We start from the raw sequence: 16,530 nt of genomic DNA, 5'->3' as shown, positions 1-16,530 counted from the left end.
GAGAGATTCTCTGCTGTTGACGATGTCGAAAGCAGAAGGCGACCTGCTAGATTTGCTGCTCCAACTCAAGGTAGCTACAATCCTCTGGATTCCGTGCCACTATCCACAATTTGCAATAGAGAACGACACCTCAAGCAGCGAAACAACTGCTCAACAGCCAGCCAGCCATCGCTTATGCCCTTATCTCTCTCATGGTCTCGATGAATGCAATTGACATCGACGTTTTCCAAGTATATAACTTGTCCAAGAAGTTCTCTGCAGTGCTAAATTTCACACAGAAAACTCTAGCTTCACACAGTGGGGCTAGCGTCGCTCCACCGGCCCCAGTACCACTCTCTGCCATCCCCCCTCACATGCAGCCCTCTTCGCGCACCAATACTCCTCCAGTTCAACCGCCATATCCTCAACATTACCCGTCACACACTCCAACGCCTCCCAATGCTGGTGCTTACCCCGCCTATAACGCGTATCCACAACCTGCCGCGGCAACGCCACCACCAACTCGGGCTCCTCCCCCGCCTGCCATTCCTGAGTCTATGCTAGCTGGCATGTCTGAAGAGCAACGGGTAAGCCGTTTGCTGTCCGTTGGCCCTCGCTAATTCCACTTCCAGCAAATGCTAATCAACGTGTTGTCGATGACGCCAGAGCAAGTCAATGCGCTCCCGCCAGCGGACAGGACCAATATCATGCAATTGGTACTCTCTTTCGCTCTAGTAGTCACTGTTCTTGACCCCCCGATCAGAGAGCGACATTGGGCATTCGTTAATCCGCGACGTAAGTAGCTCTCGTCCATCTCATAGGTGCGGCGTGAGTTGGCTTCAAAAGTTGTTGGTTCAGCGTGTCGATGCCCGTCGTCGAAAATCCAAAACGCAAAGCGTGTAAGCTGGAAGTAATGGAATTCTTTCTAGACTGTTTTCTCGCATGTGCGACCTTTTTGCACGATTGATTCAAATGGATTCAACACTACTAAGACAGAATTTATCGCTAGCTACTGAAGACGATCAAAGAGCGCCACTGGCATCCCTTCGATCGAGTCTTCGTTTGTGAACAAACTCGACGGTCGGTGGTGAGAAAGTACTCGCCGATTCTCAATCAAGTCTGGCAACAGGTCAGAAATCAATGAAGTTTCGACGAAGTCGGTGACGAACCTGTTCCCACTCCCACAACGGTCGGTTGCCGATTCTCAATTGCAGTGTCCTTCTCGCAAGGCTGGACGGTCGACTCGTTGATCGCGGGGCTTGAATGCGCCTTCGTTCGTCATGCTTGTCGATTCTCAATCCAGACTTGCAGTTGGTGCGGGTCCCAAGGGTCGGATAAATCCAATTCTCGCTTGAATGCCGCTATTCAGGAACACTGGCAATGGTCGGTCGCGCGATTCTCGGTTGTGGGAGTTGTTATTTGCTTTGAGTTTCGATGTCTGTGCTGGAACCATTGGAATATTGCCGAAACCCCAGGCAGAAAAAGAGGAGAGAGAGAGAGAGGTGAAGAGAGAGAGAGAGGAAAAGAAGAATAAATGCAGCAACACAACTCTATGGGTTCGCAAGTCGGCGGTCGTATGGCAATCGCGGGGTTGTCAAGTAGTTGCAGATACTCCAAATCGGGGGGTGGTTCTTCGAGGCAAGAAAAGGAAGGCGTCCCCTGCTTCTCTGTCGAAAGTTGTTGTCCCTCGTCTCTTCGTATTCTTGCATACTACTCTTCGCCGTCGTTCGTTGCTTTCCGATTCTCAACCGACTTTGCGAACCGCTCCTTATTGTTCTCTAGAGAACTGGCAAATCAAGGTAAGCGCGATGGAGAGAGAATCATTCAGAAGACGCACAGGCATGGCGGCGGCGGCGAAATTGCCGCTTCACGCTATGCCATGTTTGAGGAGTCAAGAACTTTGCCAGGCCAACCTAAAAGCCTTGAGTAAAATCGAATTTTCACTCTAAATGACGCGACTTACGATATCATAGTCGCCGTCAACGAGAATAAAAGCGGGCAAGATGGCAAGCTGCGTCGAGAAACAGTAAGTATCTGTTGTTGAAAGGATGGGTCGGAGAACATACCGCATTCCCAACGACTCCCAGGACCATCCAGCTCTTCGTCAAAACGCGAATAAAATCACAGGCAAGCAGCGCGAGGTCTTCGTATTGTTGGCTTCTGAATGGAATTGCTTGCTCACGAAGATGCACCATAAGTTGTTCAAGTCCGAATGATCCATGCGATGCGTTCCCCCACATTTCGCCAACGCGTGCATTTCCGAGACCCTGGTCCAGCGCAGTGATCACCGCAAATGCGGACAGGCAAAGGTAGAAAACGAAGATCAAAACCAAAGGACGATCGTGAGTGCATCTTTTCCACAAGTTGTTGAGCGAGGAAGGGGCGTTCTTGACAATTTTTCGCATTGTAGAGACGAAGGATAATGCGAGATAGACCACGGTAGTGAATGCGATGACCTGAAGAAAACGGTGATCAGAAAAGTGAATGAGATGAGAAGTGCAGAACGTACGTGTTTCAGCTCGGCATTCCAATTGGATGGTAAGCCCACATTGGCAAAAGTCCAGTGGAGGATGCCTCGTATTTTGCCCACGGTCAACAGCCAAAGCGGCCAGTTTGGAGTGGAACCCCATTGGTAAACGGCCCACTGCAACCCCAAAACAGAGAAAATGGGGAGCAAGAGAAGATAGGGCGAAGCCAAGAGTGTTGTAAACACGACCAATGCCTCCCATGCTGGAAGTATATCTCGCGGGGGCAGATATGGATGCAGCGCTCTAACGGAGAGGATGACGGAGACCCATAACGAATGGCTTATGGCGCTGAATACTAGCTTTCGTGTTACGAAAACCAACATCGAAGCAAAATATTGGACGCAAGAAGCGATAATACCAGGCACTTCACGCATTGGCCAGACCATGGCATCAATGATGACTTCTTTCAACTGTGAGCCACTCAAGGGAAAGAAGAGCCAAGCGGCCACGATGAGAAAGAGACGAAGGAATCGTGGGGTTCTGAAGCCTGGAGTGGAGCGAATGGTGAGCCATGCACCGACTGCCGCGAAGAGGAAAGAGACGAGTAGGGCCAAAGCCAAGACATTAACCGGCGTTGGCAACAGGCAATGATTGGACAATGTCGGTGGAAGACTAAAGAACTCGGTCTTCGTAGGGATTGGTTCGAACGGGACGACGATTGGCACTGGCTCGAGGTCGATGGTGATCTCAGTGGCCAGAATCGTTTCTGCAGCAAGATCGTTCAGTTCACGGGAGCGGCGACGAGCGGACAACATGTAGGAAACCCTTGCCCCGTAGAGCAGCATGTGAATTGGACCTATGAGGCAACCAAAGAGTTGCGATCTGAACGATGGGGGCGAGTACATGGTGGGCTGAAACAAGAGGGATGGAGTGGCGTCACACTCCGTCACACTCTTCAAAAGGGGTGACACTTCCAAGTAACAACTGGTCGTCTTACGAGGCTTTCGGTTGCTAGCTGTGCTACTGGGACTTGTGAAGAAGCAGCCGTCGATATTTGGTCTATATACACAGGAGGAGACAGATAAACGTCAGAGGCAAATCTTGTCAATCACTCTTCTTATATAACGGAACCGTACGGAACCTTCCTCTTCCCATCCACCACCACTGACTCTCCGTCAACTCTGCAGTACAGTATATGCGTATCCGCTTTGCTGCTCCGGCAACCCCCGACTGCCACCCGACTCTTTCCGCTCGGAGATATCGATCACCATGGTCCGGTTTTATCTTCAACCCCCGGCTTGTCGCGACGGCACGAGTAATTTCTTTGTAGCGTGCTGCCGAGGGGGCAGAGTACTCTCCCGACGCGCTATATAATGCGTCCATTCCAGACTATGATTTTCCACCCCCCAAACTACTATGTCGACTTCAGGTGCATCTTCTCCCTCACATTTTCACCGTGCTCTGACTGAATTTCAACTAGATAACTCGGCGAACAGCACCATTGTCGTCCTTCAGCGGAACAAAACCCACGACGATGGAGCTCCTGACCTCAGCTTTCCGTTCCAAACCACCAACATATTTGAAGGCGGTATCACCGATGAATATAGAACTTCCACTCGGACCGGTTTTGTCGACGCGCGCCATGCGCTACATCCTGTTCCATCGCGAGGAGCGGCGCCTCCTCACGTCCTTTTGGACCCAGAGAAGGCCGATCAGCTGGGACGAGTGTTACTAGTTACTTGGAAGGAGGACGACAAAGACGACCCGCGGAATTGGTCTCCCGTGTGGCGCTGGTGTGAGTTACTCCTGGTGTCTGCTATTGTTGCTTATCATCTGCCAGATATCACCCTTGTCGTTGCGCTTGCTGTGGTCTCTGTTGCATTCGCCAGCGCTGTCATAACTGGCGACTTCAAGGACATCCAGGATGAGTTTGGGGTCAGCGAGGTGGTCACTGCGCTGACTGTCTCTCTTATGGTTGTCGGATTTGGGTATGTTTCGCCAACTTTCCATATTTTTATCGCTGAGCATTTCGAAAGAATCGGTCCGTTGGTTTGGTCACCACTCAGCGAACTTTATGGCCGCAAACCTCTCTGGATCATCCCATCGTTACTCTACGTTAGTAAGTTCATCTCTCTTGGTCTCCGAACAACCCATTGAGCTTAAGTTTTCAATATTCCGTGTGCTGTTGCGCCGAACATCGGGACACTTCTTGTCTGCCGCTTCCTCTGTGGTCTTTTTGCATCTGCACCACTCACCCTTGCTGGGGGCACCATCTCCGACATTTGGGACAACAATGAACGTGGATTGGCCATCGCTCTCTTTGCGGCGGCACCCTATGGCGGGTTGGTACTACCCTTCCAGTTGTCATTTGGCTTATTATGTTATAGTCCTGTCTTGGGGCCCATTGTTGGCGGATTTGTCGGCGAGAAACTCGGCTGGCGATGGATTATCTGGGTTAACATGATCTTCGCGGGCTTCATGTTGGTGTAATGTTGTCCACACCATCTAATTGCTCATGGTATTCTAGACTTCTCCTTTGCGCGACAATACCTGAAACCTTCGCACCTGTCATCTTACGCAAACGGGCTGCGCGTCTGCGTGCTGATACTGGACGCGAGAACATCGTCACAGAGCAAGAACTGTTCAAAGCGTCATTTTCTCAAATATTAACAGAGACTCTTGTACGACCATTCCGTGAGTGTTTGTGCACCAACTATCAGCCTCTTCCTCTAATATGTCCTAGAAATGATCGCGACAGAGCCGATACTTCTACTTATGTCGCTCTATGTTGCTCTGATCTACGGCTTGCTCTATGCGTTCTTCTTCAGCTTCCCGGGTATGTTCCACTGATCAACATGATTTTCCTAAACTGATTCATCCTAGTCGTATTTGGCGAGGACTACCACTTCAGCGACGGCATCGTTGGAGTCACCTTCTGCTCTGTGCTCATCGGTCTCGGAATTGCGCTGCTTGTCACTCCCCGGCTCGAGAAAGACTATTTGAGGCGTGCGGCAGCCAAGGGCGGTAGGGCCGATCCTGAAGACCGGCTCATTGGCATGATGATCGGGAGTCCTTTCGTGCCAATATGTGCGTTTTTAGTCCCTCACAAAAAACACATTTTTGACTTGCCACAACAGCGCTATTCATTTTTGGGTGGACAAGTCCGCCATATGTAGCACCTGGCGGAGGCAACTGGGTTGGTCCAGCTAGTGCTGGTATTCCATTTGGCTTCGGGAGTAAGTGCACCTATTGATATTTCGGGGTTGATTTGACTTGTTACAGTGGTCATCATATACTTCTCTGCCAACGCGTACCTCATCGACGCCTTCCCGGGCTTCGTAGCGTCAGCACTTGCAGCCAAAACGGTATGTCTGGCCCGCCCATTCCCTGCCCCGCTTACACAAATTCAACTTGAAGGTCATCCGTTCAGGCGCGGGCGCCGCAATGCCGCTATTCATTGTCCAGATGTTCCACGGACTGGGCAATGGATGGGCCGCGTCGCTCCTGGCCTTTGTCTCGCTAGCTATGGTCCCCATTCCACTACTTTTCTACCGCTTTGGACGGGACATTCGCAGGAGATCCAAACGTGCTGCAGTATGATATGAACTTTCTTGGTCGAACATTCCCTGTCTTGGAGTTACACTACGTTACAAAGCTACAGGTGTAGAGCTACATATCTACTTATTCCTAAAGTCTAATTTTACAAACTAACTGGGAGGAAACCCATTCATTGGCCCCGCTCTGTCAACGAACGCGCAAGCGCAACCCTGTCACCCTTCAGGAAATGAGCGAAGATGCTAATATCGGCCGCCGGTATCGGGCCGAAGGGGAAGTCCGTCAGGTGACGACGAAGCGCAGATTCAATGTCGCCGACAGCATTCCCATTCGACTGTTCGTTGAGCGGCGGTGCTGCCAAATAGCTCGCCGAGTTCTCGTCACTCTTAGTGCTTTGCCGCAAACCAGAAGAAGAGTCGGTAACGCGAGGCGGAAGGGGAGTGTGCTGCAGCATGACCCGCTGTTGATCCCATTGTCGTTCCACTGACATTTCGCCTGCGGTGGCCGGAGAGAACAAGCGTCTTCGAATGCCCGTTGGGACGGAGAACCTTGCTTGGCGGGGAGGCGATGGCATTGCGCGGTTAAAACGGGATGAAGATAGGAGCGCTGGAGCAAGAGGAAGCCGAATCAACGTCTGCGGTTGCGATAAGGAAGCGAGAACGTGGGCGTGGAACGGAGTGGACTCCTGGTCGATAGCCAAGGCAAAGTTATTGAAACTCATTTCGTGACGACTAGGAAAACCGCGATGAGTCGTCGAGTCCATGATGATAACCGAGTTGCCTGGTCTTTCGAGTTCCGTGACACTCATTATGCTTTGATCTTGGGCAAGAGGCGTCGAGGTTGGGGTAGAACTGGGAGTCGCGCAGGAGATCAGAGGAGAAGTGGGTGCCAGTGTGTCATTGCTTCTTGATTTGCGCTCCGTTGGACTTGGGGTAGCTGGTAAACGAGCCAATGCTTGATCAAGATCGCTTGCAGGCACTATATTGCCAAAATCGAGAGGTTGAACCGGCGCAGGTATGGTGTCTTTGAATTCTGCGTTGCCAAAAGATTCTTCCGATGCACGAAGAGGTGATGGCTGGAGAGCGTTATCCGTCTTGACATGGTTGGACGACTGCTCGAGAACACCTTCGATTTTGTCGTGGACATGAGACCCATGCTCCTGGTTCGTCTTGTCCCCCACAAGTCTGGGCTTCCCCTCCGCTTGACCGACGTTAACCCCCAACTGCATCGTGTTCGCCTCGCCAAGGGATCGATCTGGCAAAACGGGCACAATCCGGGCGTTGTCTTGAAAGTGGTCCATCCTGTTTTGGTCAAGCACAATGATTGGCAATGGGTGGTTGTGAGTCGGTAGATGGGGATGCCGTGGAAGCCATGAAATCACCCGAAATACTGCCACCACCGTGAGAAACAATAAGAGAAACAAAACGCCAAGGAAGATGGAGATGTGGGGAATCAGTTGCCAAAAGTTCTCCATAAGTTTCTTGAGGCAGTGGCCGAGTTGCGCCCATAGCCAATTCCAGATCACATCCGCCCAGTCGTTCTCCGAATCTATCAAGCCCAATGAAATGACCATCAAAGTGGCCGTAAAACCGGCACAGACGGTGTCGGCGAGGTCGAGGATTCTTGATATAACGAGATGCAGCCAGATGACGAGGAGGCGCAGCAAGGGGATATGATTTCCTTGAGATAGTTCGGCCTCGAGGATAGCTTCGCATGTGTACCCTTGACGGAATGATTCGAAGCACGGCCGAAAGGCGGGATCTGCGTTAGGTCGAACTCGCCCATGGAAACGGGAAGCCAGGAGGAAGCTGAACGCGAGGAACAAGGCCACTTTCCAAATCGTGGGCAGTTTCATTGGGTAGACTAAGACCTGTATGGGTTTGAGTTCGGGAATATATGGCAGGATAACAGCCCACACCATGCAAAGAAATACAAACCGAGGGGAGGGAGAAGGGGAAAGAAAGTGGGTCACGAATTAGAAATGATTGTGATCTTGGAGCTCGAGGGTCACAGGTGCAGTGTGACAGCCTTGTCGCCACTTGCCTAAATACCACCATGCCTTTGAGTCCGACCTCTGTCCCTGCCTCTCTTCGACGAGCAGTCTCCATTTTTCTTCTAGGGACAAGTTTATGCTTGATTCCACAATGGTTCAGAGCAATGCCCGCCCATACTCTCCATACGCCCACCAAAACCATTTCCCATGGCTTCCCTCCGACTCCTTGTGCTCCGTATATTTCCGATGCGACCATACCAGCAGTCCTCTCACTCCTCCTCACTGGACTTGCCGCTATTTGCGTCTGCATCAGTCTCCTCCATGGTCAAATAAGGTTTCCATGGTGGCGGACTGTTGGTGTCGCCTGCATGTTGATTGGTTTCAACCTGGTCGGCCATAATTTAGTCCTTTCGAGCATCCAACACAGCTTCTCTTGGTTGTTTCTCCTCGTCGAAAACCAGAGCTTGCAGCTGTGGCGTGCCTTCGGCCATTGTCTCCCGCAATCCACTTTCACGGCCTATATTCGAAACCACGGCTATGGTATAGCACATGAAATATCCCTCGTTGTCCGAACCCATGCTATATGCATGCTTATCTCGACCAAGACACCAACACCGCCCCCTTTTCCACTCGTCGTAAGCGTCATGGCTTCAGACGTTGGTCTATTGGGGTTCCTTCTGTCGCTAGCGACGAAATTACCGCCATTCAAGGATTTGTTATGGGCTGTCTACCTCTGTGGAACAATGCCAGGCTACTGGGGACCCCCGACCATGAGTCGCCTCCGGCAATTGCTTGCTTGGCTCCTCAGCAATCCCTTGGTCATGTCCATCCTCCAGTCCGACTCGCAAAAGGTAAGACAACCTGTCCCATCAAGACATTTCTCTTACCATAATACCCAGACATCGCTTGTCATCGGTCTGCTGCACATGGCATTCGCCTTACCTACGCTCCTGCACTGCAGCGTTCGATTGTTGCGTCCGTCATATAACATCTTCAAGTACTCCCTTATTCAATTCCCGGGTCCTTATCTGCTCATCCACATCATACTTACTCTCTGGATCCTCGCCTTATTGGCGGGGCATTGCTCGATAATCATCCGCGAGAGCGACCCCGCGCTCGACAGGCGTCCTTTCTTCGACGCACTTGCAAATGACCTTCGTGTGATCGCTCCGTTCATGCACGACCGCCTCGAGCCATTCAGAACGAACCAATACGACGAGATCGGCGTAATCAGAGCACTTTTCATGGATGTAGCAAAGTCGGTGTGGACATCGTTGGATCTGAGCCGCCAAATGGTCAGTCTCTAACCACGTTGATCTTTTTTTCAGATCTTAGTTTTGTTTCAGCTCGTGCTAGGTCCCATAGTAGTCTTTCGCGTAAAATACTACTTGGTGGGTGACGCTGACATGATTGCATGAATACCCACTTACAGATTTGCAGATTCCTGCCATTCGGAGGACTAAATGGTGGAGACGATGGCAACGGCGGCAACGGCAGCGTCGACTTGAAGAATGTGAGTCCGCCAGTCTCATCAAATCCGATATTAACTCCGTTCTAGAGATGCCATTGGTTGGTTGAGAATCGCAATGCAACGAACGACGGTTAACACGCAGGAATACGAAAGGACTCGATAGCATTTGACAGAGAGGTGGTAGGGGACGCCCTACTTCCCCGGCGTCAAGAGCCGCATCCTGGCCCGCACTATTTGCGCTTCTTAACCCCGCGATTGCTATGCGACCGCCGACTTGGAAAGTTGTGTTTGCCTCTTCTTGAATTCTGTCTCTGTCACTTCTCTTTCTCTTTGGGCCTTCTGGGTGTTCCGTGGGCATATTTTCTCGCCCTCCATTGTCCTTTTGCCACCGAAAATCCACTGGAGCGACATTCAAGGTCGACAACGTACAACTTTGGTCAAGAATCTCCCCTCGGCACTTGCGTCATACTCCCACAATCGAGAATCGGGCGACCGACCGTCAGCAACGCCAACAGCGACACACAAGCGAGAATCGGATCTCAGTATTCGACCCTTGGAGCGCATCAGCAAGTCTGGATTGAGAATCGACCGGCGACGAACGAAGGCATAGTCAAGCCCCGCGATCAGCTAGTCGACCGTCCAGCCTTGCAGAGTTGGGAGTTGCGATTGAGAATCGGTCACCGAGTCGGACCGTTGGGGGGTATCAGGAACAGGTTCGTCATCGACTTCTCTGAGAATTGATTTGACGTTGTGCTAGACTTGATTGAGAATCGGGCATGCTGTTGCCAACGACCGTCAAATCTGTGTCCGCGTAGAGTTGGGGCGGAGAGTCACCAGTGGTGCTCTTTGACCTTGGTAGTTAGCGGTGGTGCTTAGTTTCTGAATATAATTCGTTGCTTGAACATAGGTTCAATCTGTTTATGACAAGAACTCAAGCCCGCACTTACTAGTCAGCTCTCAAACGGCGAGACTGCTAAGAAAGCAAGAACTGGAATGTGGCAGTCACATCAAAGATTCTCTCTTTCTCCCTCCGTCCACTTCTTCCTTACCGCCGACAACTTTCGGGTCCAAGATGACCATATCAGCTATCGGAACATCCTCAACTGGCGACCATGTTGGTCCCGGTCAGCATCCACGCCCGCAACCTCAGGCTTCCGCGGACATGGGTCGTTTCCTCAAACTACATGGATTGCTGACTTATCCCATCTAGTGCATGGCTCGCATTCAACCTCCCACGTCCCATTCTGCGGCTTCGCTCAAGATTGAGGCGGAAAATTAGTTTGCATGACCTCGACGATGAAACGTGGTCTAGGTCGAGGCACTGCCCTTCCACCAAATCGCTATGGTATCCCAACGGACACGCACAGTTTTACTCTTCCGGCGCGCTCGCGGGAAGCTATAGGCTACTACCAGAGTAAATCCGGGCCGGCTAAAATTTATACCGCAGTGCGTGTTTGCTCGACCTCGTTATGCGCCGTTGACTGACTAAACGTCAAGCGACCAGCACCACACCTTCATCCTCGGCTCCTGGCCGAAATTCTTAGATGCCAATGTCCTATCTGCAGCACCCATGATAACCACACTCGATTTTCTCTCTCTCGCTGGGAAATGCGCAAGACCACCCTGTCTCCAGGACCTTCTCGACACAAGTAATTTCCCTCCTCACTGTTCTGAGCCCACCAACCGCTTGCACCACATACTCTCCCCGAGAAATGGGGCACCATGGCGGTGTTCCGTTTTGCTCGGCAGATCATGGCTGGGCGACTGCAGGCTAGCACAACAGCTCCCTTCGGCCTAGGAACGCGTCGGGCCCTCTACGGTGGCTGCGGACCGGTTTCTAACCTACACCAAATCAACTTGGTTTTGTTCTGGACCTGGTTTTCTCTTGCGATTGCGCATTGCTTCCTGGAGGTTATCCACCAGTATTTGTCTCTGTGTCCGAGAGCGGCCTTGCGTGGTTTATTCGATGTCGGGGATGTGCAGGGGATTGTGGGCCATATGGACACTTTGTAGACTCATTGTTGTCTGCTTTATGATAAGTAAATTTGCTTCGTTTCTTCTCTGAAGTACAGTCAAGTACTGCCTGAGGAAGTAGGCGCACGGTGATTATGGCTACTTACTGATACGTTAAGTTACTACTGGAAACCTGAGCTCGCCAGAGAAGTAGTTGAATAGAACGAGGTTCGTTGCCAACGGTGGTTATCCATGGTGGTGAGAAGGGGAACGTGACTGGCTGAGTTGTGATGAGCGCGAACCTTTTCAATCTAGCTGAACAGAACAAGGGTATTTGATTCGCCACCAAGTTACGTCGACCATGGAGCGCTCCCTCAGCGCTGGTCCTTGTCTGGATATTTTCGAAGAGAACCCGGACCGCGAATCACTGTCACGATATGTCACGCTCGGAAACGGAAGCAGAGCTCAGCCGCCAAATGGTATTAGCGATAAACAGGTGGTCAGGCAGATCTTAACCTAGGCCACCATGCCAGTTCCTCCAGGCATCGTCTACCTCGTTCGCAATCTTCCCGGGGTGTTTCTGCCATCGGTTGGCACGTACTTTGCCTTCACGCGAATCCCCCACCTGCAAATCGTCGCCGCTCGCTTTCGGTGGCTGCCAATCGTAGCGGCGCTGCTCTTACCCAGCCGCTTCTCTCCACCGTCAAAGGCCTCTGGAGCAGTGTTGCGGCATGGAGAGATATAAACCGTCGCGGGGCAGTCTCCATTCCTCGAATTCCCGACCGTTATGGAAGATTGGGGCTCGAGACATTGGCGACGTTGGGCAGGACGATCAAGGTTGGCTACCCAGGTGCGTTGTCGATTCTTCGAGCTACTACCGTGTTAAGTGTGCTTAGCGCAGTCTTTCCACAAATGGTTCAAGCAGTACGGAAACACGGTCATGGTCACGATGCTCTATGAAGACAGAGTAAGCGAAACGCGTTGTTGGAGTCTTACTTCGCCTCAACAACACAACTAGATCATAACGTCGGAACCACAATACGTCAAGGTATAGACAGTTCATAACTGTCTCAAGTTGCTCAGCTTGTCCAGGCTGTCCTCGCCACCGAGTTCGACAACTACTGGAAGGGTGCGACCTCTGCTCGACAAGAGATTGCATCAAGTAACACATTTAGGTCCTGTCGATGGCTACCGTGGTCTTTCGCTATTGGGAACCGGAGTTTTCAACGTCGACGGTACGAGATTTGCCCTTGAAGATACCCTTGGGCCTTTATACGCTGTTTACAGGCGAAATGTGGAAGTTCCATCGCTCAATGACTCGTCCTTATTTCTCTCGCGGTATGCAACATGTTTTGAACCCATATTTTCCTTAGACTCTCTTCACAGACCGCATAACCGACTTTGATACCTTTGACAAGTACTCCAACGATGTTCTGAACCTGGCCGTCAACCGGCTTCGCGAGGGTTACCCAGTCGATATTCAGGTCAGACTATCATTTTCATCTTGACTTTTCTCATTCCAGTAGGACGTTGCCGCTCGCTTTACTCTAGATTCGGCTACTGCATTCCTTTTCGGTGCATCTGTAGACTCCACGTCGGCTGGGCTGGCCTACCCTCAGTCTGCATCCCATCTCAACAGCGCGGAGTTCCTCAATCATCCGTCCAACTCATTCGTCACCGCCTTCATTGAAGGCCAGCGGTTTCATGTGGACCGCTCGCGATTTGGTAGCAAATGGCAACTCGGTGAATTTTGGAAGGATCTTATTCAGCCACATCGCGAAGTTTGTTTCCCTTCTTCATCTTGTCGGAACTCTAATAACCCCGCTGTAGGTCATGGACCAGTTCATCGAGCCGATTATCCAACGCGCACTGAGTCAGAAGGCACAAGGCATCGCAGATAAGAAAGAGGAACCTGAGACGCTATTGGGTCACCTCTTGCTGTCAACGGAAGGTGAGCACGTCTCAATCGCAACTCCGCCTAGTCAACAACGAGTCAGACAAATCGATAATTCGTGACGAAATTTTGAACATGTTGGTAGCGGGCAGAGATACGACCGCCGCCACAATCACATTCGCGATCTACATGCTGGCCGACCATCCGGACAAGGCCCGTCGTTTGCGTGAAGAAATCTTGAATCAAGTAGGTCCAACGAGGCGGCCAACGCATGACGACATCAAGAACATGCCCTACTTGAGAGCGTTCATCAACGAAACCTTGCGATTGTACCCTCCTGTGTGAGTTTTTGCCACAAGGTCAGTCGGCACTCACGTGACACAGACCAATTGATGCTCGGTCATCTATAAACGCCACCACTTGGCCTTCAACCACTCCTGGAGGTCCGCCACTATACGTTCCCGGTAACACGAAGTACGTGAACCTTGACTCTATTCTTTGTCATTCTCAACAAACACTTTCAGGATAGTATATACTGTTTTCTTAATGCATCGACGCAAGGATCTATGGGGACCCACTGGTGCTGGCTTCTCCTGATTATCATTCCCTCGGCTTATCGTGCCCTTAGCTCTCGAGTTTGATCCAGACCGGTTCATTGACGAACGGCTTGGCAAATACCTCACCCCGAATCCCTACATCTTCCTCCCCTTCAACGCCGGCCCGCGAATTTGTCTCGGCCAACAGGTCCGTCTACATTCCTGTGACAACTCGTTCAGAACTGACGAAAGCTCTATTAGTTCGCCTACCAGGAATCCTCCTTCTTCCTCGTCCGTCTCCTGCAGCGGTTCAGCGCGATCCATCTTGCGCCAGATGTTCAACCAGAGTCGAGCAAGCCCCCGCCACATTGGAAGCACTCGGAGTTGAAGAAGATGGAGAAGATCACCTATGGGACGAGTCTGACGATGTATGCTAAGGTGAGTGTTGTTAGGCTTCATTTGCGGCGGTCGACGCTAATTTTTTTAGGATGGCTTGTGGGTGAGGATGGAGCCAGCTTGAGTGTGTGTTCCGGACTATTTCATCGACTAAGTATTGAAGTAACTCTAAGTATGTTCTCCACACTGTTTGTACGAGCTCACGAATCACGATCAATCGCAACATCTATAATATGAAAACACTACCGTGCCGGCATTGACAGAAAGTCACGCAAAAAGTCATGCGTTTTGATCGATGGCACGTGAATTTCATGTGACCACCCCTCGGATACCGCCCGCCGGCTGCGAGCCGCAGGCGAGCGGCCGTGTGGGCGCTGCAAAATAATTAATTTTTGTCCATGCCAGAGGCACGGACGTTATACTTGTATTGGTTAAGGCACTAATCTTCACACGTGATCAGCATCAATCATGCTTGTCCTCAACGAACATGTTACACAGCACATCGTCGCCCACTGCGCTGAGCGATTCGGGCCCCACGTTGTTCCGCATCCCAGCCAGCTGGGCAAACGCATTTTTGTGAAGCGGGGGAACCCAGACCTCGTCGGCCAAGAACAAACACAAGAGGACGTTGCGGCGCAAACGACAGCAACATCGCCCCGCGTGCCAGAAGTATTTGGGGTGTTTAACGACGGCAAGGGAAGCACCTACCTTGTCAAAACAGGCCTTGATGCGAACGGAGACCCGATTACACGAAAATCCCATAGAAGATTACGATTAGCTCTCCGAGGCCCATCTCAGCCGAACAATGCTTCCAGTTCAAACTAAGTAGTACTCGGTCAAGTAGTACAGAAACAAAAGGGTACTTAAAGCTACAAATTCGAGACGACCATACAACAGGTGGGTGCTACACAATTATGATAGTCATGTCCAAATTATTGAGTGGGAAAGGAACAGCGTACAAAAACTTCGCCAAAAAAGGAAGTCGAGGAATCACCCAGTGCCAGAGTTAACTGGTCTCTACTTCGGCCGGAAATGGAGTAATGATTCGCAGCCGGATTGCCTTCGAAAACTGGACCCTGCGACGGGGAGGTTTGAGCCTGGCGATGGCCGGCTTTTCGTCAAGACGGGCTTTCAGCTTTTCCATGTTGACTTGAAACTCGAGAATGTCCTTCTTCAACAGTTTCATACGGGCCATGGGAGACAGAGGCGGACGCTTGTCTTCGATAAGACGCTTCAACGCTTCCCGTCGATCGATTGGTGGAGGTCGGGGCCTGCTCTTGACATTTTCGAAAACCCCATGGTCCTCCTTGGCCACGCGAGGCACGGGCTCATCGTCTCCTGTGCCCTTGAGCGCGACACGCCTATCGTTCCGGTTATTCTGAGTGTCAAGGAGGACGAGAAGGCGATCCAGACGGGGGCTGAGGACTCGGAGAGGCCGGTCTGCCATCGCCGCTTTATCATGATGGTTTGGCAGCGCTGGTTCAAGTCCGAATAGCTGTTCTTCGTTCTGTTTTCTCTCTTCCACATTCTCGGGTTCTTCCACAGCGGGTTGGTGTTGTTGCTCTTCAGCATTAAGCCTTCGGGCAAACGACCAGGGTCGAATTAGAGAGTCAGTGGACCAGAGACCGATGCGGCAAGTGTAGACAGCAAAGGCCAGGGCAATGGCAGCTACGAGACCGGCGCAAAGATATCCATGGATTAGGAGTTGGCGAGGATTGAGGACTAGTGTCGGCCGAAAAGTCTGAACTTGGCGAAGAAACCGTCGAAAAACTACAACGGAGCCGTTCTCAGGGTCTTCGCACGTTACAACGTTGGGCGAGATTAGTCTGAGGGCATAGTAGACGCTGTCTAGGGCGGAGAAGGTCGGGACAGAATGAAGGAGGTAGCCGACAGTGCTAGTCTCGATGAGGAGGAGAGTGGGCGTAACCACCAAGCCAGCGAAGAGCATAATTGATACAGCCCAGGCGGCAAGTACTACTGGCAAGGGCATTCCTGGAGAAGAAGTCAGTGAGAACAGTGTGGGAAGCCTGAGCGAGATTTGAACCGAAGCAGGTGAAAAAACTTTAAAATACGCGGTTTGGCTGCTGTGAAAAGTGTGGGCATATGAATAAGCCATGAAAGGAACGTCTAGGTATTACGGGCGTAATGGGGTGTCGCAGGATGAAGGCGAAGTGGAAGTCGCGTTCGTGACGACCACATGTGTGACTAGCGTGACTTCTGTCTTAGCTTCACTGCTTCGCCTACCATGTTCTCAATCTTCGAGACCATTTCAGCGTTCTTTGCTG

The 16,530-nt window shown here is 51.4% G+C and overlaps 6 protein-coding genes across 6 annotated transcripts; 5 read left to right on the top strand and 1 right to left on the bottom strand.

Moving 5' to 3' along the window:
• Nucleotides 1-4: 4 nt before the first annotated feature.
• Nucleotides 5-766, top strand: MIND_00669800 (uncharacterized protein; the record flags this gene model as incomplete). Its single annotated transcript, XM_037363415.1, has 5 exons — nucleotides 5-70; nucleotides 120-230; nucleotides 279-566; nucleotides 612-695; nucleotides 743-766. Exons 1-5 carry the CDS (start codon nucleotides 23-25, stop codon nucleotides 764-766), a joined length of 555 nt encoding a protein of 184 aa, XP_037219059.1. The 5' UTR covers nucleotides 5-22.
• Nucleotides 767-3,863: 3,097 nt separating this feature from the next.
• MIND_00669700 (MFS general substrate transporter) lies at nucleotides 3,864-6,047 on the top strand (the record flags this gene model as incomplete). The annotated part of the gene is made up of 12 exons (XM_037363414.1): nucleotides 3,864-3,876; nucleotides 3,928-4,242; nucleotides 4,288-4,435; nucleotides 4,484-4,566; nucleotides 4,612-4,789; nucleotides 4,835-4,927; nucleotides 4,975-5,141; nucleotides 5,191-5,283; nucleotides 5,331-5,534; nucleotides 5,585-5,683; nucleotides 5,730-5,812; nucleotides 5,865-6,047. The coding sequence occupies 12 exons, from the start codon at nucleotides 3,864-3,866 to the stop codon at nucleotides 6,045-6,047; spliced, it is 1,659 nt and encodes a 552-aa protein (XP_037219058.1).
• Nucleotides 6,048-8,159: 2,112 nt separating this feature from the next.
• Nucleotides 8,160-9,601, top strand: MIND_00669600 (uncharacterized protein; the record flags this gene model as incomplete). The annotated part of the gene is made up of 5 exons (XM_037363413.1): nucleotides 8,160-8,846; nucleotides 8,895-9,290; nucleotides 9,342-9,386; nucleotides 9,428-9,508; nucleotides 9,554-9,601. 5 exons carry the CDS (start codon nucleotides 8,160-8,162, stop codon nucleotides 9,599-9,601), a joined length of 1,257 nt encoding a protein of 418 aa, XP_037219057.1.
• Nucleotides 9,602-10,750: 1,149 nt separating this feature from the next.
• On the top strand, nucleotides 10,751-11,119 carry MIND_00669500 (uncharacterized protein; the record flags this gene model as incomplete). The annotated part of the gene is made up of 2 exons (XM_037363412.1): nucleotides 10,751-10,912; nucleotides 10,964-11,119. 2 exons carry the CDS (start codon nucleotides 10,751-10,753, stop codon nucleotides 11,117-11,119), a joined length of 318 nt encoding a protein of 105 aa, XP_037219056.1.
• A 661-nt stretch (nucleotides 11,120-11,780) lies between these two features.
• Nucleotides 11,781-14,369, top strand: MIND_00669400 (Glycosyltransferase family 39 protein; the record flags this gene model as incomplete). Its single annotated transcript, XM_037363411.1, has 16 exons — nucleotides 11,781-11,898; nucleotides 11,940-12,269; nucleotides 12,316-12,386; nucleotides 12,438-12,467; nucleotides 12,512-12,548; nucleotides 12,595-12,654; nucleotides 12,707-12,757; nucleotides 12,806-12,903; nucleotides 12,946-13,200; nucleotides 13,250-13,370; nucleotides 13,417-13,654; nucleotides 13,698-13,787; nucleotides 13,838-13,893; nucleotides 13,942-14,057; nucleotides 14,111-14,287; nucleotides 14,337-14,369. The coding sequence occupies 16 exons, from the start codon at nucleotides 11,781-11,783 to the stop codon at nucleotides 14,367-14,369; spliced, it is 1,881 nt and encodes a 626-aa protein (XP_037219055.1).
• Nucleotides 14,370-15,251: 882 nt separating this feature from the next.
• Nucleotides 15,252-16,235, bottom strand: MIND_00669300 (uncharacterized protein; the record flags this gene model as incomplete). The annotated part of the gene is made up of 1 exon (XM_037363410.1): nucleotides 15,252-16,235. One exon carries the CDS (start codon nucleotides 16,233-16,235, stop codon nucleotides 15,252-15,254), a length of 984 nt encoding a protein of 327 aa, XP_037219054.1.
• Nucleotides 16,236-16,530: the final 295 nt, after the last annotated feature.

Source organism: Mycena indigotica (genome assembly GCF_014461135.1).
Source record: "Mycena indigotica strain 171206Taipei chromosome Unknown Mind.scaff0006, whole genome shotgun sequence".
Lineage (NCBI taxonomy): Eukaryota > Fungi > Basidiomycota > Agaricomycetes > Agaricales > Mycenaceae > Mycena > Mycena indigotica.
The sequence above is the reverse complement of the archived record's forward strand: the minus strand, read 5'-3'. Positions and strand labels throughout refer to the sequence as shown.